Genomic DNA, 25,731 nt, shown 5'->3' on the forward strand with positions numbered 1-25,731 from the left:
TTTATGGCCAGCTAAAGGGAGACCAAGGGTCCCCCACATATGCAATTTGGTAGGGAGGAAGCAGGGTCAGCAAGATTTGGACCTACTTTCGCATTGCCTAGAATTAGTCAGGCAAATTAGGAAACTAGTGCTGAAAATCAGTGATAGCCACCTAACTTTCTCCCTCACCCCCTACCCCACCTCCAATCTAATTCCTGCTCCAGGCCTAATCAGAAACTGTTACATGTATATAGGGAATCATCAAAAACTTATTATCCAATTTTACTATAGAATGTAAAGGCAAATTATTGTGATACTTCACTTTAGCACAACATTACATCATAGTGTTTCATAACTTATTATTTTTATTCATTTATACAGTATCAAAAACCACATGTGCAAAATACAGAAGTCCATATAATACATTTTCAATCAATTTCTAACATCTTTATATCATGGCCATACCAAAAATATTCAGAAGCAATATCCTAAAACACCCCACATACACTCATTCACATTCATACCTCATACAATCCCCCACCCTTTATAAAAACCTAAAGTGCTAGTGTTTAACAATCCCAGGAGAGCCACTCTACAATATTATCCTTTTACCCCTATATTTCCAATTTTATTGTATCATCTGTTTTCACATTGGGCCCTTCCCATGTGCCCAGTTGTCAGTAATCCCACACAGGGTCCTTCCAATTGGGTGTTTTAGGATATTGCTTCTGAATATTTTTGGTATGTCTATATTTTTGGTATGTCCATGATATAAAGATGTTAGAAATTGATTGAAAATGTATTATATAGACTTTTATATTTTTCACATGTGTTTTTGATACTATATGAATGAATAAAAATAATAAGTTGTGAAATACTATGATGTAATGTTGTGCTAAAGTGAAGTATCACAGTAATTTGCATTTACATTCTATAGTACAATTGGATAAAAGTTTTTCATGATTCCCTATATACATATAAGGGTTGTCAAGGATTAGGGAATCTTAATTCTCTCCATATTTGAACACCTAATCAGAAATTGATCAGTTTAATTTAGCTTCCTATTTATTTATTTAACAGTTTTATATACCGAAGTTCTGGTAACAAAGCTACTAATCACTTCGGTTCACATTACAACAATAGATTGACAGTATAAAGAATAATGTCTTACAATGAACAGGGTAAATAGAACTTGGAAAAAATAAATAATAATAACTTAATAGGAGTAATTATATACAAAGTAGTGGACTGTCCTGGAGATCAAAGCTTAGATATTGAGTTTAAGTTTAAGAGAATGCTTGGTTAAACAACCAGGTCTTTAGTCTTTTTTTAAAGGTGGGAGTCGATTGTTCAATTCTAAGGTCTGGTGGGAGTGAGTTCCAAAGATTAGGACCGGCAGTGGAAATAGCTCTTTTGCTAAGTGAAGTCTTGAGAGGATGGGCTCTTAGCGTGCCTTTCTGAGCTTGTCTAGTCGGACGAGAGGTGGAGTGAAGCTGTAAAGGGATGGTGAGGTCCATTGGAATGGAGTTATAGATGGCTTTGTGGATTATTGATAGGGATTTGTAGAGGATTCTGTGTTTGATAGGGAGCCAGTGAAGGTTCTTTAAAATAGGAGTAATGTGGTCCCTTTTATTAGATTTAGTTAGGATCCTTGCAGTGGCATTTTGTAACATTTGCAGAGGTTTCAGAGTGTTTGAGGGTAAACCAAGCAGCAAAGAATTACAATAGTCTATCTTCGAGAAAATGATTGCTTGTAATACATATCTGAAGTCTTGGAAGTATAAGAGTGGTATTAGCCTCTTTAATACTTGAAGTTTAAAGAAGCAATCTTTTATGGTGTTGTTAATGAAGCTTTTGTAGTTCAGCTGATTATCCATGGTGACCCCAAGGTTTCTGACCTGAGTGGAAAAGGCCGGAGGAGATAAGTTGTGTGAGTAGGGAGCGGTGTAGTTACCATTAGGGGTGATGAGCAGGAATTCTGACTTGTTGGAATTGAGAATCAAATTAAGATTTGTTAGGAGGTTATTGATGGATAGAAGACAGGAATTCCAGAATTGTAAGGTGTTTTGCAATGAATCTTTAATCGGGATAAGGATTTGGACGTCATCTGCATAAACATAGTGAATAAGGTTAAATTTGGAGAGGAGCTGACATAGAGGGAGAAGATAAATGTTGAATAATGTTGGGGATAGAGAAGAACCTTGCGGGACTCCCATAGTGGATCTGAAAGGTGGTGATTCTTTGCTGTTTATCTTGACTTTATAGAATCTATTCTGGAGGAAAGATGAGAACCAATTGAGTGCGGTGTTTTTTTGCCAATCTCTGTTAGACGATCTAAGAGGATATCATGGTTCACTGTGTCAAAAGCTGCTGATAAGTCGAGTAGAATGAGGAGGGAGGATTGTTTTTTTTCTAGGTTCAAGAGAATTTTATCTGAAAGTGATGAAAGGAGGGATTCGGTGCTTCTAGATTTTCGGAAACCAAATTGAGAAGAAGAGAGGATGTTGTTGTTTTCTAAGTATTCGGCGAGTTGTTTGTTAACTAATTTTTCCATGATTTTGGAGATAATTGGGAGATTGGCTATAGGGCGGAAGTTGGCTGGATTGTCTGGGGAAAGATTTGGTTTTTTTAGTAATGGTTTAAGGATGGCGAGTTTGAGTGGAGTGGGGACGAGTCCTTGTAATAAAGAGGAATTGATGATCTGTGATATAGGGTAAGAGATGTCTTTGGCAATTGAAATAAGGAGGTTGGCTGGAATAGCATCTAGTGGGTGTGATGAAGGTTTAAGTCTTTTTAGAATGTTTTCAATTTCCAAAGTAGAGACTGGTTCAAAGATTTCAAGGCTTGCTGTGATATGTGGAGGGGAGGGGAGTAGATGAGGTGGGGAGTTGACTTTCATTTTCTTGATAGGGTCCAGGAGGTTAGGAATTTTGTTCCTAGTGAAATATAGGGCCTAAATTTAGCTAGTTACTAGGAAAAATTTCAAAGAATTTTACCTTGCCAGCTAACCCCCAGATTCATCAAAATGCTATAATATCACATGGACAGCGCTCAAAGATACGATTTCTATAATGTTCTCTCACCCTAGCTTGATGGACTCTATAATAGGATTCTATAACAGAGAACATAGTTGAAATCTCAACTTTGTGAGACTTTCCTCACTCTAAATGACATTAAATCTTCACTGAGGTGTACAGTGGTGTTCGTACGTCTCTGCATGTAAAAATGGCCCCTAAACCCTAAACCACCACCTCACCTCAAGCCACTAGCTGGCCCTCCTATAGTGATATAAATAGTTGAATACTGTGAAGGCTTCCCCAGAGGCTCTATCTTTCCTCCTCCCCAGCCCAGAAATGGCCGAAATGCAATTTGCAAACTTTAATATAGTGTTAAAACTGTGCAATATTACCCCTCATTTTAATTAATCCTGAGGCAATGAAGGGTAAAGTGATTTGCCAAAGGTCACAAGGAGCAATAGTGGAACTTGAACGCTGGTCTCCTGGTTCATAGCCGGCAGCTCTAACCACTAGGCTACTCCTCCAGTCCTAATGTCTATAGTAAGAACATAAGAACATGCCATACTGGGTCAGACCAAGGGTCCATCAAGTCCAGCATCCTGTTTCCAACAATGGCCAATCCAGGCCATAAGAACCTGGCAAGTACCCAAAAACGAAGTCTATTCCATGTTACCGTTGCTAGTAATAGCAGTGCCTATTTTCTAAGTCAGCTCAATTAATAGCAGGTAATGGACTTCTCCTCCAAGAACTTATCCAATCCTTTTTTAAACACAGCTATACTAACTGCACTAACCACAATTGCTTGGTGGCTGAAGGAGGCCATTCGGTCGGTGTACCTTTTGCAGGGTAGGCCGTTGCCCGCTGGGTTGCGAGCTCATTCTACTCATGCTCAGGCCGCATCATGGGCGGAATGCCATCACATTCCTACAGAGGAGATCTGTAGAGTGGCCACATGGAAGTCGGTCCACACGTTTGCACGACACTATCGTTTGGATGTTCACGCTCCAGGGTCGACGGGGTTTGGAGAAGGGGTGCTTAGAGCAGGCCTCTCCGGCTCCCGACCCAAGTAAGGTAAGCTCTGGTACATCCCAGGAGTCTGGACTGATCCCGGTACGTACAGGGAAAAGAAAATTAGGTCCTTACCTTTTGCTAATTTTCGTTCCTTTAGTACCGAGGATCAGTCCAGAGTTCCGCCCAGGTTTCCGGTTGTTGCTGGAGGGCCTGTCTAGTCTGTATTTGTTCATTCCTGATAGGTTACTGTTCATACCTCGAGTTCGGTTCCCCAGTTGGGGGGGTTAACGTTGCGGTTGAGGTGAATTGTTATGGAGTTACGTGGATTTTGGCGGTGTTTTCTGCTTTGACATTAAGTAATACTGCCAGATTGTAGGTGGCACCAGCCTAGATATAGGCGGAGTCTGGTTTGTAAACTTCTGTCTCCATCTGCTAGAGGGGGGGGCAAAACCCAGGAGTCTGGACTGATCCTCGGTACTACAGGAACGAAAATTAGCAAAAGGTAAGGACCTAATTTTCTTTTTCCCCAGACTCAGATTTACAGGAGATGAACTTTCTCCCCTCCAAAGACTCAGATTGTTTTTTGTGCAGTAAATGGCCTAATGCTGGTAGTAAATGAGCCCCTTAGTTCGTTTATTTTATTTGATAAAACTACCTTTCTTCCCTTCAGGAACCAAGGTGATATACAATAGAATATCATAAACATTAAAAATAAAATTAATATATATAAAAACTATCAGCTAATAAACAAAACAAAATGAACAAAACAATGAAATAAAACAAAAGTAATATAAACTATAATACAGCATCAGACTAATATATAATATAAATTGGGTAGAGGAACACAAGGTCTAAATAAAAGATAATTGAAATTGATTTAAACAAATTCAAATAGAGTCAATTAAATTGTCTTAGTATATCATGGTTAGGAAGAAGAATTAATCTTCAAAGAGCTTATTAAAAAAATATGTTTTAAAGCCTTTCCTAAATTTATAGTAGCCCTTTTCCAGTCTTAGTGCAAGGGGGAATGTGTTCCAAAATGGTGGAGCCAGAAAAGAAAAAGCTATTTCCTTTGTGTATTCTAATCTAATTTCCCTGAAAGTAGGTACTTTCAGTAGCTCTTGTTGAAAGGACTGTAAACTATGGCTGGGAACATAAGGGATTAGAATATTAGCAAGATAGATGGAACTATGCCATCAAATGGCCTTATATGTAGCAACCAATCTTAAATTGGGTTTGTAAAGAGACAGGCAACCAGTGAAAGTTCTTGAGTATTTTGGACTACTTGAAGTTAATACAAAGCAAGAGATGAAAGAGAATGGTACAAGGTAGTGCAATAATTCAGTCTACTAATTACAAATGAATGAGTCAATGTCTTCAAATTTGCTGTACTCAATAAAAGTTACAATCGCCAAATAAATCATAGAAAATAATAGGCCTTGAGCCTCAAAGATGAGCTGAGAATCAAGCTTGATGCCCTGAGTAGTCACAATGCTTTTTTACTTGACCTGGAGAATCAACAATCAATGGAGATGGAAAATTAGAAGTATCAGTATTTCTAGCAAACCAAAAGGTCTCAGACATTTAAGGGTTTAATTTAAGCTTCCAAACCACATGAGCCCACATGATGTTTATCTCTTGTTTTGGCCCACATGGGCTAATTTAGACCGGGATTTTCCATTCTCACAGAGAATGGTGAATCCTGGCATTAACGGGGGGCAGTGGGGCAAAGGGGGGGATGGGCCTGCAAAATCCGGCACCAATCGCACCACCGCGGTGTTATCGCTGCCAGCTTTCGCACCACGGTATTTCACCCAATAACACCACGAAAGGTGGTGTTATTGGGTGAAATACTGGCGGCAATAACGTGTCTTACCTTATTGCCGCCAGCGAAGATAGCGCCATGTCCGCCTCCTCACCGCCCCGACTTCGCCCCCGGCAAGCTATCGCATGCGAAAAGTCCCTTTTCGCGTGTGATAGCCTTAGAAAATAACCCCCTTAGTTAGCACCAGCAGCACTTGGAGCTCTCCTGTATTTCAGTGGAGACTTAGCTATTCATTAAGAACCTTGGAGTCTTCAAGTGAAATCCAGAAAGTTGCCACGTATGTGCCACTGCCAACAAGTGAGATCAGACAAATAATTCAACAGCTGTCACAGCAGAGAGAGAGAGAGAGAGCCTAGTGCAGAGGGAACAAGGCTTCACAGCTGCTAATCTGAGGCCCAGGGAAAGAAAGAGAGACAAAGCTGTGTGTGTGTGTTTGTGGGAGGGTGGGGAGAACAGAGCAAGACAGGCAACATTGTAGGATAGGAATGTGTATTTGTTTTAAAGAAATGGCATATCTGAACCAAAAATGGTCTTGCCTGAAAACACTCGAAAATGTTTGGGTATTTTAAATTCATTTAGTAAAAAAAATGGCCTTCCTGTTGCGGTCTCCACCGCTCTCCCCCTTATTGGCTGTAATCAGGGCTCACCTCCGAGGCCGGGAACGCCGCCGCCTCCGCGGCTCTGCTGAGTATTCGGGGCGTCCGCCATTGTTGGGCCGTCTCGCTGCCGCCCCGCGCGCATGCGGGGACGCGCGTTATGGACGTACGCTCACCGTAAGCCTGACCCCGCCTGAGCTGGCCACGCCACGCCCCAAGCTCGATATAACCGGCGTTCTTCAGTCCTCTCATTGCCTTGCAACGAGGGTCGCTACAGTGTGTAGTTCTTAGTTGCACTTCCGTTGTACTGCTTCTGCCTGCCGCCAGCCACCGACCTCTGCTCGTTCCTGACTCTGCTTCTGCCTGTCGCCAGCCACCGACCTCTGCTCGTTCCTGACTCTGCTTCTGCCTGCCGCCAGCCACTGACCTCTGCTCGTTCCTGACTCTGCTTCTGCCTGCCGCCAGCCACCGACCTCTGCTCGTTCCTGTCTCTGCTCCTGCCTGCCGCCTGCCTCAGTCCTTGGCTTCTCAGCCGCAGCTGCTGTGCTCCTGTCCACCGGACAGTGTCCTACGCAGGTCTGGACTGGAACTGTTTTCTCTACTGCCAGACTGTCTTGGGTCTTGTTACCTTCTACTTCCTGCCAGGCTCAGGCCTACTCGCTGCTGGCTCCCATTTTGCACCCTGCAAGTTACCATACAAGATATTACTGACTCTGACCCTGCTCCCGCTGGCTCTGTGCTCCCTGGCCTATTGGCCCTTGCTGCTGGACTCTGTGCCTACTCCTTGCCCAGGCCTTTCTATAGAGACTGACACTGTGCATAAGTCCCAAGGGACTGGGACCCTACGGGCTCCTCCTGGGGGGTTCCGGTTCCCGGGTGAAGAGCTTATCTGTACTCTCAAGTCCCAAGGTTCTGGGACCCTACGGGCTCCTCCTGGGGGGTTCCCAGTTCCCGGGTGAAGACCCATACGTGTGTCTTCTAAGCCCCAAGGCTCCAGGACCCTACGGGCTCCTCCTGGGGGGTTCCTGGTTCCCGGGTGAAGATCTGTGCCTGTGGCTCCGCCTCCCGAGCTACTCTACCCAGGGTGGTTCAGCTCAAGGGTCCACTCTCGAAATACAGCATCCCAGACTGCAACACTTCCGGGCCCCTTGACCCCCCTCTGCTGCTACCAGAAGTGTTACCAGAGCCTACACAGGCCCCTCTGAGCCCTAACCTGCTCCCCCCAAGAAACCTACAGTGCCTGTGTCTATCAAACTGGACTGAGCTAAGCCTAACCAGGACCTCCCCTCAAGAATTGGGCCAGGGATTTCTCTGGCTTCCACTTCCTCTTCCATCGGGGTCCTGGTGCAAGAAAGGAAAAATCACAATGCCTCCTTGCTCTGGTCCTGCCACACATCTTTTTAAAAATGGTGCCAGCTGGCCCTGAAACCAGCACCATGTAACGTCAAAATGGTGCTATGCTATGGGCCAGCCAGTACCATTTTCTTGTATGGCTATATTCCGAGTACATTTCTCAGGGGGGCACAGCAGGGTCTGAGGAGCCCAGCAAGGCCCCAGCTGAGCTTGGTTCAGCCCAGCTGGTAGGCCTGAGAATCACAGATTTCTTGGGGGCAAGGGATGGGATCATTTTAATGTTTTGTTTTTGGGGGTTTAAAACATTTATTTAAAACATAAATGTTAAACTAACTGATTTTTTTTTTTAATTACATTTTTTGGCTTGCACATTCCTATCGTAGGAGTGAAGAGATAGAAAGGAAGAGACTGATCTGTCACACCACTTATTATATGGTCCATTGATTGTACTTATGCAAGAATAGCATGGAATAAAGGCTCTTAGTCTATTACAGTACACCAAAACAGCCAGTCTCCAGCTACCTATATCTAAATAAGAACAGTATTAAACTGTTCATATCTGAAATGCACATTTCAGTTATGAATGCAGTGGAATTGTGATTTAATGAGCAATAAGTTGTAATGATCATTGAGCCCTGCCGATTCATATTTTCCTTGATCCCTTCTGACATCGCAATCATTTAGTCTTTGTTAAAAAATTAATAATCCATGCTCATAACTTTTAAAATCTAAATGAAATAAATTGAATAATTGTTCCTTATATGTACAAATGCCAATTCAGATTTGATTTGTACTGTGAGTTGTTTTGAATGCATTGCTATAGCATAGCATAGCGATCTTTGAACTGTTAAATGTGTTTTTGCTAGTGTTAAATAGTGATAATCTAACATTGTAAGATAAAAAAGAAAGAAATATAAAAATATGGAATATTAAAATGTAACACATTGGGCCTGATTTACTAAGCTTTTTTTGTTTAGAACAGAATGGGAAAAAGTCTAACATGAATTTTCAAAGAGTTACTCATGTAAATGTAATATACTGTCTTAACAATTTTCAAAAAGTTATTTATCATGTAAGTGCAATTAATGCATGTAAATCCTATGGACAATTCAATGGCATCATCTTTGTAGCAATTTTCAAAAACCACTTAACACAGAGTAAAGTATCCTTACATCATGTAAAACCCAGTATTAAGCATGTAAATGCTTTGAAAATCAGGCCCATAGCGAATTAGATCCATTTTGCTTATTTTGACTCATGCTCTGGTAACTGTGAAAGAATGATGTTTATTGAGATCTTATCTATCCTATTTCCTGAAGCAGGGCAGGGGTGTAAGAAGTAGAGAGAAAAGAAATTCCATCTAGAATTTTTTGTCTCCTGAAAAACTATGCCTGACCCCCAACTGCGTAGAATGCTTATAATTCAGCGATCTGAAACTCCTCGGAGTGCTTTCAGAACAAAGGATAAAGTTGTTGGATCGTAATTACCTGGTGCTGAGATGCAATTTAAAAAATATTCACATTTAGGTTGGAGGAATGGTTTGTGTCTTTCCCTGAATCTGGTGAATGTTAAAATCCTTACAACTTCTTAGCCTTATTGTACGCTTAGCAGGAAAATCTTTCCTCTGCATGTTCCAGGTCAGAAGCACACATTTGAAATGCATTGATATATTTAAGTTTTAACCAAGACACTTAAAACTAATCTCAAATCATGTTGCAGTGGTGTCGTCGTGGGGCAATGTGTAAAATATGGCGATGATGAAGGACATAGACCTATGCATGGTCAGTGGTCCGACTGGTCCAGTTGGTCTCCTTGTTTCAAGGACTTGTGGAGGAGGCGTAATCACAGAAGGAGCGTCAGTGCAATATCCACGGTACCTAATTGTTTTCTCTGTCTTGATTCTTAACCAATAAAATCTCCCTATTACTCATGATTTTTTTTAATAGAATTTAACTTACAAACGCACAATAAACTTTGTCAAGGAAGAACAATCAGAAATTGAAAAATAGCATTATAAAAGTAGGCAACATTAAAGAAAATCTAGATCTCTCACATTATCTTTCAGTTTAGCACAGGGGGTGAGAAAGTACTATAAATAAACTCAGTAATGGAAATCTAAGGAGGCCATTTTAAAGGTGAAGCCCTAAAAGTTAGCACACTTTTATTTAACAGCTTTTCTATACTGAAATTAGAATGCACATACATGGAGTAGATAGTAGGTAGTGGCATAATCGCTATTTATAAAAGTCCAAAAGTATGTGAATATGCTCAGTGAGCACATATTCAAACCAGGCAATATACCATACCAGACCTGAATCTCTTCAGCCATCTCGTTCCTTTCTTGCCCACCCACCCCTGGGTTCCTCCCATAATCCCTGTGATCCCCCCTCTGTGCCCCCCCCTAGTCCCTTCTCTATAATATTCACATTTACAAAGAGCTCTCTGTAAAAATATGTAGGGATGTGAATCTTATTCTGGACGATTGAAAATAGCTACGATATTTTCAAAGTCGTCAGAAATCGGGGGCTCCCCGAAACCGATAGGGAAAACCCCATGAAATGTTTGTGGGGTTCTCTTATCATTTTGGGGGAGGGTGAGAAAAACGGCACACAAAAAACAATCCCTAAACCCACCCCGACACTTCAAAAACAGCTCCTTTAGCTTCCCCCACCCTCCCCAACCCCCCCAAAAACATTTAAATTACCTGGTAGTCCAGTGGTGGTCCCGGGAGCGATCTCCCGCTCTCGGGCCATCGGCTGCCACTAATAAAAATGGTGCCGATGGCCCTTTGCCCTTACCATGTGACAGGGTAATCCGTGCCATTGGCTGGCTCCTGTCAAATGGTAGGAGTAAGGGACGTCCGGTGGCCATCTTTAAAAATGGCGCGGGCCATCCAGTGCCCGCGCCAGTATAAAATAGTGTAAAATGCTGTAAAATAAGCTCTTGTTCCCCATTTTAAGTTTAGTTCATGTTACATTTAGTTCATTTACACTCAGTTCATTTTACTCGTATATATGAAGAGTTATATGTAAAGCATTTTAAGATAAGTTTTTGTTTCAATGTAAACCGATGTGATACTCACAGTGTATGTCGGTATATAAAATTGCTAAATAAAATAAATAAATATAGGTGTGTAAAAAGGGAGAGTCTAGGGGTATTTGGGGATGGGGTCAACAGTCACATGCATATAATTTGATATTCTAAAAGACACGCATGTTCATTTGGCAACTTGCTTGTGTAATTTTATAGCTGCTAATTATCTGCATAATTGATTTCAGACTTGTTTATTGTGCATTATTGGCTGGGTGGGAAGACAAAGTGAACTGAGGGGGAATGCAGGCTGAAGAACTTGGAGGATCTCAGTGACCTGGAGATGGACTGGGTGAATGGTTGGAGTAATTGGTTAACTGGTTAATTTCAATTAAGCATGCATGTTTTAAAATATGCTGACTAATGTGTGTAAATTGGGTTTTATGCGAGTAAGTCCTGCTTTATTTTCACATGTAAAATATACTCATGTCTATTTTTAAAATAAGTAGGAAAAGTATGTGCATTCAATGCATTGCATGTATTTGTGTAGCTATATTTTATAATATGTGCATATATGATACACAGGGGTTTATAAAATACTATTGTAGATATATGCGCAACCATATGTGAATATAGTTAATTGAAAATTTAACCTCTAAGAGATCACTCTGGAGGTAAAACAGTGAACTTTTGTAAGACAAGGGCAGCCCTTGCAGGTGTCAGGAGGGTTAATCCTCTGGCCACTCCTAAGCCCTTTCAGACTGACTATAGGTGATGTGGAGCCCTGTGTTGTAAGGCACCCGAAGGGCCACACAGGAGAAGACTCAAGTGTCTACCTTGACCATAGGCAAAGAGACTGAATGGAACAGGCAGCGATCAGCAGAGTCCAACAGAAGATCCAGGGTCTGAGCAGGCAGCAGGAAATTGATAGCCAACACAGACCAGGGTTGAGGCAGGCAACAGCAGGCAATAATCCAGAATGGTCCAAGGTCAAGGTGGGTAGCAAGCAAGCAGAGATCCAGAATGGTTCAGGGTCGAGCAGGCAGTAAGCAGGCAAGCAGAGACTGCATCCAGAACCAGGCACACAGCAAGCAAGGCGGAGATCAGAAACAGGTCAGGTCCAGGCAGGCTAAGTAGTCCTTGAGAGTGTGACCATCATCATCAGGGTGACTACCCAACTCTCCCATCAGAGTGTGCAGAATCATGTCGCACAGATGCTCAAGCATGACCTATGCGTCCCTTCACTGGGTCCTAATAACACGTCCGTCAGAATGTACAATGGCGGAACCCTACAGTGCAGGTGAGTGTCCAAAGCTGATGAGTCTTGGAAGGCCCCTGAATTGGTAATAACCTTTTAGCACCCAGGAAAGAACTTTATATCTGATCTGAGGAAAAGAATGCATACTTTATACCCACAATATTTAACCAAACTTGTACAGGGATAACTTAACATAAAAGAATGCCCCCAAGAGCACAAAGTCTCTTATTGCATTGCCAGGGCAGGCAGTGAGCAGAGGGCAGTTGTGATCCATAGCAGAGGTCAGTACAAGGTGGCAGGCTAGAGAAAGGTCCAGGTCTGTAGTAGAGGTCAGTACCAGGAGATTGGTTGGACAGACAGGACAAGAATGGACACAGGGACAAAACCAGAGCAAGGCAAGAGGCAAGGCAGAGGGACATGGCAGTAGCAACACAATACTACAACACAAGGCAAGGAACCTGTTTGTTTAGGTGTGGAGAGGAGCACACAGGGGCTTTAAATAACTATTGCATGATGTCATCAGGAGGCACCCCAATTTGGGCTTTTTCTAAACCGCAATGCCTTCAAAATGCGACATGCGCGACTAGGGCCTGGACCAACGGGAGCATAGAATAGTGATGTTCAAGCCGTGGTAAAGTTTGGCAACATGCCCAGTGAGCCAGCCAACATTACACAGGGAGATGAGCCATGAACGATCGAGAGGTGGAGCCAGGGCTTCAGAGGGATAAACTCTTACTTCCCCTTTTTTTTAGTTGGCATAGTGGAAGAAACAGATATGTAGAAAGAAATAATTCCAAAATCAAGCAGAAGACTTTCGCTCACAGCCTCTCATGCCACCATCAAAAATTATGGTTTTGAAGGAGAATTTTAATACAGCAAGTAGGATTTTCTCAAGAAATTCTGTAATCCTGTATAGTAAAAGCCAGTTCTGGGTTACACTTTCATAAAAGAAATGTGACCAATCAAATATTTGCTACTACCACCAAGACATAGTTCATCATCTTTCAGGTCCTAGCACGCGTGTTAGACTCCTTGGTCTGTGTTTCAAGACGGGTCGGAAGGACAGGTACGCCCCGCTTGATAGTCGTGCCGGAAGCAGGAGGCCCTCTCTTCCTTCCCCCCACCCCACCCCCCTTGCAAGGGGGAGGGGGTTCTGGAGGAGGGTGCGGCAGCGGTCATCTCTCTGTGCTTGCCGTCTTGTCCATATCAAACACCAGAGGGACCTGACCTCTACCACCACTGTGCCTGCCTGTCATGCACCTATCAACACCAGAGGGACCTTGACTCTACCTCCAACTGTGCCTGCCTGTCTTGCCCCTATCATTAAAGGTCTAATGAAGTGGTTGGGAAAGAAAAAGAGGTGCATGGTTCGGGAAGCAATGAAATTATGTAAATAGAAAACGTTGTTTAAAGTTGAAGGAGAACCCCCTGAAGCGAAGTTGCTATCGAAACATGGCCATGTCGGGGTTATGATCAAGGTGGACACTTAAGATAAGTTATAAAGGTTTTTTTTGCTCTCTCGATGACTTTTTGAAGTAAAGATTTATGCTGATAACCTGTAATGGGACCTTCATGGTGATGGGACCTTATTTTTAAAGAAATGAAAAAATGAACGTTAAAGAAGAATAAAATAAAAGTAAAAATGGACCAAAGGGCCACACAGCTTGTTGATCTTTCAAGCTGTATACATGAAGGTCCAACAAATTTAATAGTGAATTAATTGAAAGTATTAAAAACTATACTGGGGAATATTGTGGGTGGTTTTTTGGACATTTGGGGGCAGATCTTACAACACATATGCGCAGGCGTAGATTTGTTCGCGCAATCTGGCGCAAACAAATCTACGCCCGATTTTATAACATGCGCGCGCTGCTGCACGCATGTTATAAAATATGGGGTCGGCGCGCACAAGGGGGCGCACACATGTGCACCTTGCGCGCGCCAAGCCCGAGGGGAGCCCCGATGGCTTTCCCCATTCCCTTCGAAATCGGAGCAGCCTTGAATGGAACTTTTTTTTCGGCCCCCCTGGCTTCCCCTCCCTTCCCCTATCTAACCCACCCCCCATCCCTAACTAACCCCCACCCCCTATCTTTGTCGAAAAAGTTACGTTTGCCTGAGGCAGGCATAACTTGCGCACTCCGGCTGGCTGCCAGTGCGCCATTACCTGGCCCAGGGGCTGCTTCGGAGGCCTCGGCCATGCCCCCGGAATGCCCCCTGGCCGACACCATGCCCACGGCCCCACCCCCGGAACGCCTCTGAATGATGCGCTGCCCCCGACACGCCCCCCAAGCAAAGCCCCGGGACTCACACGCGTCCCGGTGCTTTGCGCGCACCGGTGCCTATGCAACATAGGCGCGCTGGCACGCAAGTCCCCTGAGCACATAAATCTGGCTGGATTTACACGCGCAGGGCTTTTAAAATTTACCCCTTGGTGTATTTTTCTCAGATTTCTGAGGTAGTGGGGCTTTTTTTGGTTTTTGCCCCTATCAACACCAGAAGGACCTGACTATACCGCCACTGTGCCTGCCTTTCTTGCCCCTATAAAAACCAGAGGGACCTGTCTCTACCTCCACTGTGCCTGCCTGTCTTGCCCTTAACAACACCAGAGGAACCTGACTACCTCCATTTGCCTGCCTGTCTTGCCCCTATCAACTTTCTGACACTCTGCCTTGCTACTATACACCAGACGTCAGACGACTCTACTCCTTGTTGTGTTCTTATCACTATCATGGTTCCTCAGTGTGTTGGTGCTAGTTTTTCTGCTGCTTTGTCCCTTTATTGGCACCTTGGGTTTTTTTTGTTTTTGACACCTTTTCTTCTTGCTATCTTCCCCCTTCATTGTGCTGTAGGATGTGGATGCCACTTGTTCCATTTTGCCTCTCGTGCTGCCTTCGAGGGTTCATGCAACTGTTATCGGTGCTCTCTTTTGAAGCTGTGGGGTGTTTTTGACACTCTCGCTGCTGCTTTGCACCTCTGTTAAAGCACTCTTGCCACTTCTGGTACCCTTTTGTCCCTTTACGGTGCCTTAGGCTATTCATGCCACTTTGGTGCCACTTTGCCACAGTCTAAGTACTTTGGAGCTCTTTTGCCCTTCTGATGATTGCTTCCCAGACGTTTTGTCCAAATTCATAGGAAAACCCCAATTCTGCAGCCAAAAATAGGCTGTAATATTTCCCCCATTGACTTTAATGGCAAACGAAAAATGAATCAAACCAATAAACGAATATTTTTTTTTTTGCTTTGAAACTAATGAAATGAATTAGGGTCCCAACAAAATGAATAAATGAACCAAAATGAATTTTTTTCTTCTGCACATCCCTGGAAACCAGCAATGAACTATGAGTTAAAACAAGTAAATCCACGTTTCTAGAATGTAATATATAGTGATGGTCAATATCAGGGAACAAACACTTTCTCATACTCATATCTGAATAATGGCAGTCTGCCATAACCAGTCTCCCAATGGACATATAAGACATGCTAAATTACAAAATTTAATGTTCTGGAAACCCCAGACCCCCTAGGTTTTTTCGCTCTCCATATAAAACTAGAAAGATTCTATTGATTTTTGTAATATCCATTTTTCTTAGCCAGATCGGGAACATTTGTAAAATGTACAATAGCTATGGCAACAGAACCATCTTTATAAGCACCAATTGCCCAGTTAAGGAGATGGGACAATTCATCCAACTTTGTCTTTTCTGCTTAAAGATCTGGATCAACTTAGGGATATTAGATTGATAACATTTGTCTGGAGACCTATGGATATATACTCCCAGATATTTTATCATATCCCCCGCCCAATGCAAAGGAAAGTTGACCAATTGACCTTCAGTGTACCCATGTGATCAAAAGCTTCAGACTTCTCCAGGTTCAGATTTAAACCTGAAAAGCTCCCATAGATATTAAAAAGAGAGAGAATGTCTTCAAGATGATTTCTTTCATCTGGGAGGAACAATATGTCATCTGCAAAAAGCATAGCTTTAGATAGGACAGGGCATTGTATCTGTACAGAACTCTCCAACCATTCTTCCAAGTTGATAATTATAGGTTCTAAAGTTAAAATAAGAGCAGAGGTGACAGCGGGCATCCTTGTCTGGTAACATTTGTTTCATTGAATGAACGTTTGCTTATAATTATTCTGGACAGCGCATATGTTATAAATTTTGTGTAGTTTGATTATGGTTACACTGTCTCACAAAAGAACACCAGTTTTCAATTTTTTGGAAACAATATTGAAAGCTTTTTAATTCACTTGAACACGCTTTAAAAAAATATCAAACATAAGGCCAGCGTTGGATAGTTTATGATTATAAAACCTTAAACACGTTACCGATTGGTAGTGGCTATAGAATCATATAAGAAACTTTCCACACCTTCCAAAATATTTTTTTTTTCTGGTTTCAAATTTTTCTGTTTATTTTTTAGCACTCATTGAAAAAATATATAAATCATTTTGATGATAGTCAAATTGAATTTAACAAGTATAAATTAAAGAAAAATCATTTAAAGGAGGTGATAATAATTTTGGGCTGGATATTAAGAATTACGCGCTGGCATAGATTTGTGCGCATAACCCAATGCGCACAAATCTATGCCCAATTTTATAACATGAGCGCCCCCTTGCTTGCGCCGAGCCCTAGGGGAGTCCCGATGGCTTTCCCCATTCCATCCAAAATTGGAGCAGCTCAAAAGGAACTTTCCTTCTGCCCCACCCCCTTCCCCTATCTAACCCACCCCCCCACCTTTATTTTTTTATTTACGCCTGCCTCCGGGCAGGGTGTAGGTTGCGCACACCGGCTGAGTGCCAGCGTGCGATCCCCCAGCATGGTCTTTGTGCCGGAGGCCTTGGTCCCGCCCCGCCCCACCCCTGGACTGCCTCGCCCACTCCCCACCCCTTTTTTCAAGCCCCGAGACATACGCGCGTCCCGAGGCTTGCGCGCGTCCCCGGGCCTCTGCAAAATAGGCTCGGCACGCGCAGGAGAGGGTTTTAAAGGGCTACGCGCGTATTATTACGCACATAACTCTTTTAAAATCTGCCCCTTTGTGATTTGAATATCATATGTTGTAGATCCCTCTATAATATTTTTTGTGTATTTTTGGATTACATAAACTGGGCATTTTCTGATAATGCAAATTAAAAATTCAAGCAGCACAAATGCAAACTCAAAAACAATCAGACAACTTTGACTTTTTTTCATCCTGCTGAGTTTTATAAACTCTGCAAAAAATGTTTCGCATCTGCAGGGGTATCGCAGAAATGGGTGGATTTATCATACCATATTTTAAGTCATGCTGGAAACAACACAGCAAACCTCACATTCAGCCAGACTAATTCTGAGCATGTAGCCACAATCTACTTTCTTTGGAGACCAACACATTGTGAGTAATCCTGGAAAATCAAAACTTTCCTTTTTTGGAATTGGATGTCTCTGTTCTTTTGATAGGTCTTATAATTTTCATCTTGTGAACATAATCCAAGATTTTAGCAATAACAACATGTGGATGTTCTGAATCTGAAAGCTTCACTCCTAATTGATGAGCCCGCTCTATTGCCAGCTTTCCTTGCAAATCAGGCAATTTTAATTCTGTTATTATCCAACTTTCCAACAATTCCACCAACTCCAAATCAGAGATGGATTCAGTATGCCCATAAACCTAAGATTACCTCTTCTAGATCGATTTTCTAGATCATCTGACTTAAGGTCACTTTCTTTCACTTTTTTTTCTAGAGACCTATTCTTTTCCTGCAGGCCTATAATATCCTCCTCCGAGGTACTGATTCGGGCCTCAGCAACATCTAATCTCGTGCCAATGTCCACCAACAATTATTTGACTTCTGTGACCTGAGCTAAAATATTATCCAGCTTAGAGTCAAGTTTATTTTCCAGAGCTGCTACTACCTCGGCAGTCAGCTCACTTATCGTTGTATCATTCAACGCCTGTGCCAACTCCGGAGCCATTGTGGAAGCCATCTTTTTTTCCGGCAATTTCGGTTTCTCCTTTTCGCCACACTGCAGTTTCGCTGACATGCCAGCCACCAGTGCAATATTTCAATAATAGAAGTCCATGCTTTTCAATCGTATATATTTCTGGCACAATTAAACTGGTAGATTGCCTGAATTTAAGGAACGGTGGGGGATGGCACCTGGAGCTCAGCCGATCAGTGTCCTGCTAGCTCACTGTATCATGTGACCTTTTCCAAGTGGCTTTTTTGTAAAGTTTTGTTTTACGTCACACAGTGGCTGGCAGAGGAGGGAGTTTGTATTGCTTTTACTGAGGTGACTCCAGAATTTACCTTATTTTTCCTGTCTAAGCACTGTTGGTGCCATCACTCCCTCACCCCTACCCTTGAAAGATTCAACAACAAAGTGACGTCTGGGGGCCTCTATAGGATGGGAAAGAGCCCTAGTATAAATCCTGAACTTTGCATCCTATTTTCATACACTGGATCTGGCTCCTGAAACAATGAGTGCAGAGTACAAGTAGTAGGCTTCCCCTTACACTCAACCTAGGAGTGGTGAAAACCTAAAAGTATCTCTAAAGGAGCAGGATCAGGTAGGGATTGTGCTGAGTGGGAGAGGGGAAGAGACATCCCTGAAGATGCTGCAGGTGGTAGTGCAAGTGAAGCGAGTACATTTATTGTGAAATGGAGGCACCAATTTCAGTTTTCACACAAGGTGCCAGTTTAATCTAAGGCCAGCCCTAACTAGCTTCCACTTTAAGCTCTATTAGCATCCTCTTCACTCCTGTTTCACCCAGTTCTACTGACTTAGCTGCATTACCCCTACTCCATTCCATTTCTTTACTGAAAGAATGTAGGGTTTTATTTAAATACTCTAGTAACATGGTTTCAGAATTTGTTCTTGAGCATGAACCTCACAGGAGCATCAGTCTGTCCAACTTGGGAACTAGATAGGGTCTCCTGCTGCCTGCTGGTTGCTTACTCTAGTACACACCTGTGATTCACAGTTTCTCTATTTTATTCCTCTCTCTTCGCATTCTTTCCCTGGAATGCTTCCTTTTGTTTTTTCTTCTGCTTCCTCACTATTCATTCTGCCTGCTTGCAGAATACTGTGGGTTCTACCAGAAGGCCTTCACAACATTCACAGGGTTTCCTAGACTATATTTCAAGGGCTTCTGACACAGATGTCTCTCATACCACTATGCAGGGTCTACATATACACACCACACACACACAAATGATCTGATGCTGGATGTAGGCTGCTAAAGGAGGGAATTGATGCTGGAGGGGGGTTGTCAACCCATTCTACTGAGATAACAGAATGAACTGTTGAGAGGAGAGATTGAGACAGAGAATGGGAGACTAAATTAAGGTTAGAGTAAATTGAGATGGGAGATGACTGAGGCTGTTGGTATATCATCTATATCAACAATCCATCTACAATCAACTCAACCAACCAAACCCAGGCACGAAAGAAAAAGTATCTACAACTAGCATCAACCATATTCATTACAATTTGGAACTTATAAGAAGTAATGATAGAATCCCTCCTTTATTAATACTATTACTGTTACTTCCCTTTTTTCCCTTTTCCTCCCTTTTTCACCCCACCATCTTCCCCTTCCTTCCATTCCCCCCCCCCATTGTTACTTTTTTGTAACTGTATAATTTATCTGTTTTTGTTTGACTTTGTAAACCATTATGATGGCTGAACCGAATGACGGTATATAAAAATGAATAAATAAATAAATACCAATATACTGGTATATTGAGGCTTATGAGGGAGAGTTGGACTGAGTGGGGCATAGGAGAAAGCAATTAGGATTGACTATGGGCTTGGGGAAAAAGAAAGGTAGGAGATTAAGCAAATACACACACCCAATATAAAGAATGGCTTTGGTAAATTATGTGTACTCCTTGGAGTATATCTTTCCAGTCTTGAGAAAGAATGGACTGCACGTGTATTATTCTGTGAATTATTCAAGCTCTCAAATTCTGTTATTTATGATGGACATTCTTCTAGTTTATTAATAAAATGCTCTTGCACTAAAATGCTCTTGCACTAGACTAAGATGGCTGCTTGAGAATTAGCTCCGAGAAATCACATTGCTTTGCTAGGGGAAATCAGCAATTCAGGTGAACTTTTCATATCTGCTGTCTGGTAATCTTTTTCTTGTCATGGCTGCCAATAAAGCGGGGAAAATAGAGGCTGCATTCGTGGCTTCTGCCGGGAGCAAGAGACCGAAACAGGATCCGTCTACTCCTAACAAGGCCTCTCCACCCAAAAGTATGGCGTCAGCGGACTTGGTACTCGCCAAACTAAAACAATTAAAAGACATGCTTCAATCCAACATGGATAACCCCACGGCGATTCGATCAGATCTGCAGCTGATGTCCTCCCAAATTGAGAATCTTAAAATGCGCCTAGATGATACGGACACCCAGGTTTCCTCCTTGTTACTCACTACTGCGCCGCTTCCAAGCTTAGTTAAGGAGGTGGAAGCATTGCACCATGATAACATGTCACTAACATCGGACAGTTAAGACAGCCTCAACACCAGGCGTCGCGCGCCAAAGGCGCGCGACAAAAGTGCTCTCCCCTTTATGCACCCCTTCGTGCAAACCTTTGTGTATATGTAAAAATTTATTTTTATGTTTCCTTTGTTAACTAAGCTGTTTCATTGTATTCGACTAAGGAATTTTTTCCTGCTTTTTCTGTTTCACTGTAAACCGGCATGATTTGCATTTAATGCAAGAATGTCGGTATATAAAAGTTAAAAATAAATAAATAAATAATGATGTGGAGGACTTATCAAATCGGAACCATCGCAATAATGTCCGGCTCCTAGGCGTTCCCGAGGGCACGGAAGGTAATGACATACTGCAATTTCTCACTGAAATGATTCCTACCATATTGCAGATTAAATTTGATCTCCCGTTCGAACTAGAACGGGCTCATCGCATTCCTTCGCGGGTTCCCCGGAACGCTAAATATCCAAGGCCCATCATATTTAAGGTCCTCCGTTATCAACAAATATTGCAAATTTTTGACACAGCCAGAACCAAATCGCCTCTCAATTATAAAGGGGCATCGATTTTATTTGTTCCTGACTTAGCAAAAACAATGGCAGCAAGGCGTAAAGCCTTCTTAGCGATGCAACCCCGACTACATTCTCTGGGTGCGAAATTTGGACCGTTATACCCTGCCATGATGCGTGTTACCTGCCACGACCAAACTAAGCTTTTCCATTCTCCTACTGATTTGGAGGACTTCCTGCTTTCATTTGAAAAGACGCAAGAGATGGTTACCTGAGTCTTGCTCAAAGGATAATTCCTCTCTTATCCACTATATTTGGTCATCTCCATTCATACGCCTCTCATCTTTCACCTTAATTTACATTCCATCTAAGGTGTATGGATTGACCCCAGTTCGCCTGCATCTCGTACTTCCTTCAGAAAACTATTTCTACCTAATAGGTTTAGGAAGGATGTCTTAGTTCTTACTTCCATTCTATGTATATTTGATTGTACCTGTTTTGCATTTTACAGTATCTCCCCCATGTTTTGCTTTTTTCATTTTTTATCAGCAAGTCTTGTGAGTGAATCTCGGGATGCTTTTGGTCAGCCTTGGGACCCTTTACTTGATACATGGTCTGCTGGCGACGAGTCCCGGTGCAGACTACGTATTGCAGGTTTCTCTTTCGTGCTTACTCTAATTTGTTGTCTTTTCCTTCCACACTGCCTCTTTTTTCTGACATATGCCACGGTGGCTTCCCTTCTTTTTGTTTTTTTCCCATGGATCCTACAAATCTAGAATACGAACTTATTTCACTATGTGACCTACATGACTAGGCTAGCTTCTACTCCTGCTGGTATATTCTTAAGATGGTGTCCACCGTAGATTCATTCACGATCATCTCACTGAATGTTAATGGTTTATCACATCCTATTAAACGCAAGAAAGTATTGACTTATCTGCATTCACTTCAAGCAGACATTGCTTTGTTACAGGAAACTCACCTCTCTCCAACAGAAACTCTCAAACTTAAGCAACATTGGGTTGGTCAGGTTTTCTTCGGTCCAGCAGTGCGTAAAAGAGGGGTACTGCGATTTTACTACACAAACGTTTACATGCCGCTGTGGCTCATCAAGCTGCTGATATAGATGGTAGATGGAATCTTAATATCCATAAAGATCTGTACATTATTCTCAACATATATGCGCCCAATGCAGATCTCCCATCTTTCTTTCATGACACCTTCGCACAATTACTGTCGGTAGACTCCTTTCAGTGCATTATAGGCAGTGATTTCAACCAGCCGCTGGATCCTCTTCTAGATAAGAAAAAAGAAGTACGATACACCAAATCAAAGGCCACTCACGCACTACATCTTATGTGTCAATTTGGATTATTTGACCCTTGGTGCTTACAGCATCCCACAGCAAAGGGCTACACCTTTTATTCTTATCCTCACTCTTCTCACTCACGTATAGACTTCTTTTTGACTTCCCACAATTTAGTGCCTCACATCGCAGCAACGCAGATCTGCCCTATACTGATCTCTGACCATGCTGCAATACTTCTCAAGTGCACTATACGATCGCCTATCTCGGTGGATATGCAATGGAGATTCAACTCTTCGCTACTCTCGGACCCTAGCTTCCTGGACTTGATAATTAACAAAATAGCAGAATACTTTCAACTTAATTCCACTGCAGATGTTACAGCAATCACTCTATGGGAAGCTGTTAAAGTTACAATTTGGGGAACTATTATTAGCTACTCTATCCAATATCATCGATCTCAAGCAGCAGAATTGCTTGCACTCCAACAAACTATTGGAACATTGGAATAGGATCACATCGCTCGTCCCACAACCTCATCATTACTCTCACTACAGAAAGCGAGATATCAATATAACCAGCTCCTCAGTTCTCAATCCCAGATTCATCTTTTCCATTTGAAGACACAATATTATGCCAGAAGTAATAAGTGTGTTGACTTTTTAGCTTCATATCTTAAGAAAATATATGACCGGAAACTTATTGTTAAACTTATCTCTTCCACTGGTCAGGCAGCCACCACCGATTCCCGCCATATTGCACATATTTAAGGAGTTTTATGCTTCCCTATATCAGTCGGAAGTTAGTCCAACTCAGGAATAGATGCAGACCTTTTTCTCTGGCCTTTCTCACCCAATACTATTGACTGAACAGATGAACCTTCTGGATGGTACGATCACCGAGGAAGAGGTCAAGGTTGCCATTTCGTCTCTCGCCTCTGGGAAGGCACCCGAACTGGATGGATTCAATACAGACTTTTACCACTCCTTTAAAAAATCTCTCTCACCTCATTTACTGACTTACTTCTTCTCTAGTCTCTTAACAAATCATTCTTCTCCTACCTTTACGGAGGCTTGCATAGTGGTGATTCCAAAGCCAGGTAGAGATGACACAAATCCCGTTAATTATCACCCGATCTCTCTTTTAAATGCTGATTAAAAAATATTTACAAAGGTCCTAGCTACCAGATTATCTACGTTTATGGGTACATTGATACATCCTGATCAATCAGGATTTATTAAACATTGTCTCATTGCTAATAATACACATGTATTCCTACATATTCATGAGTCTCTTATCTCCTCTTCCACTCCTGCTGCTGCTATCTCTTTAGATGCAGAAAAAGCCTTTCACCGGGTTGAATGGTCTTTTCTGTTAGCCACACTCCGCTGGTTCAGAATTGAGCCTAATTTTATAGCCTGTATACAATTTTTATACCATTTTTGTTACACTCTGGTGTTTTAGTGTGCCCTTGGGCCTTGGCCCGAGCCCAGACCTTCAGGGCTGAGCTGAGGGTTGATGGCGTGTCTCAGCGTGGCTGACTGTCTGACCCTCTGCCAGGCATGCAAGCTCCCAAGGCCAACACAGGATGATGTTGGAAGTTGAATGGTCCTCCGACCATTCCGAGCCCTTTCGGACCTGCTGCGAGGAACAGCATGGAGCAGCAGGCCTGACCTGAGGTTGAAGGCAGATGGGCCTTGACACGTAGACAGGACTATGGTCGATGCGACGGCATCGCAGACGAAGACACTTGAGTTGATGCGACAGCATCACAGATGAAGACACTTGGTTGATGCAACGGCATCACAGACAAAGACACTTGGTTGACGTGACGGCATCACAGATGAAGACACTTGATTGATGTGACGGCACCACGGACGAAGACACTTGGACATGACAACAGCTGGAAGGAAGGACATTTGCACTGTCTCTCAGGGTGCCCTATTCAGGCCACCTGCGGGACTGAGTCGCCATCCACCCTGTCCCACTACGCGCCCTACACAGCCCTTGGAGGCTGGTCACGGACCACGAGGAGAGCGGGACAAGCGCAGGGAAGACCCAGGCAAGGAGGAACTCCAATGACGGAATCGATGCCACCCGAAGCTCTATCTATGGCTGGCGGGAACAGAGGCTCCGGTGCACAGGGACCAATCCTACCTGCAGACTGCTCCATTCTCGGACATACACCATCCGAGAGCCACAGCTCTACAGGAACAGAAGGCTCCGGAACACCAGATGAAGACGCAGGGAAGAACATCTGGAAAGGCAGGCACATCAGGATGTGGAAGATCATGATGAGACATCAGAACATGGACCGGGACCTCAGGCAAGACATCAAGACACGAAGACGTGGTAGAAGGCAGAGAAGACGAGGAGCTTCACGAAGAACAGAAGACCTTACAAAACTCTGGCAGGCAGGAGCCTCCAGAGGGGATGACACTCCGATGCAAGGCAACGAACAGACTGATGGAGCAGCCCTTTAAAGGGCTAAAGCAGGAAGTCCACTCCCTAGGTGGGGCCAGCACACTTCCTGTGCCTGGCCCTTTAAATCATGAAGAGAGGCACGCGCCGGTGCCTAAGGAGCAGGAAGCAGGGCTGTGCAGGACCGCGGACAGCGGCCTGCACAGCATCTGTGCGTACAGACGCAGGCTGGGCCTGAGGAGCAGGTCCTGATGTTGGCAGCAGCTCCAGCCGCTGCGGGGAGCCCCGGGGGCAGCTCCAGCCGCTGGATGGGACCGGGGCTTGCGGCCTAGCGCCGCAAAGATGGCAATGGCATCGGGGGTGGCTTGGTCTGGTGTTCCCTCGGTCTCGTGTTCCCTCGGTCTCATCTGCTCTTGGTCTTGTGCTCTTTGGTCTCTCGTCGTGTCTCCTGTGTTTTTGTGGTTTCCCGTTGCTTGTTCTGTTTCATGCTGTCCCCGGAGTTACCAGCTTCCATTTTTTGGACCCTCGAATACCTCCATCCGGTATGGGCTGATAGCCTTATCCTCGAACTGTTGATAGGAGGTTTGAGGAGGGGGACTTTGAGGAGAGGGTACTGTTATGAACTGTGCTGCCCGCGGGTTCCCCCGCGAGCAGACTCACTTACCACGTTGCTGTTTCCCCGACGCGGCATGGACGCCGCCTTCGGGCCTCTCCCACGTGGCTGGAGCCGCGGTCTCGCCTGGCTCACGCAGCCCGGAGGCCACCCGGATTCGTCCTCTTCTTTCAAGACCCGAATTCTTTCAAGACCCGAATGTGACAGTCTCCCATTGTGAAGCTTCTATTCTTCAACAGGTGTGTGACATCACTTTACAGTAGTATCCACTGCATCTTACTTGGTGGGGGAGATTAGAATCAATTAAAATGGTATTGGC

The 25,731-nt window shown here is 43.4% G+C and overlaps 1 protein-coding gene across 1 annotated transcript in view; it reads left to right on the plus strand.

Moving 5' to 3' along the window:
- The window catches only part of ADAMTS16 (ADAM metallopeptidase with thrombospondin type 1 motif 16), an 806,542-nt gene that overhangs the window by 403,861 nt on the left and 376,950 nt on the right, over nucleotides 1-25,731 (plus strand). Inside the window, 3 exon segments of the mRNA XM_029589991.1 lie at nucleotides 3,177-3,184; nucleotides 9,501-9,597; nucleotides 9,599-9,654. Coding sequence (XP_029445851.1) covers nucleotides 3,177-3,184; nucleotides 9,501-9,597; nucleotides 9,599-9,654 — 161 coding nt within the window.

Source organism: Rhinatrema bivittatum, chromosome 2 (assembly GCF_901001135.1).
Source record: "Rhinatrema bivittatum chromosome 2, aRhiBiv1.1, whole genome shotgun sequence".
Classification (NCBI taxonomy): Eukaryota; Metazoa; Chordata; class Amphibia; order Gymnophiona; family Rhinatrematidae; genus Rhinatrema; species Rhinatrema bivittatum.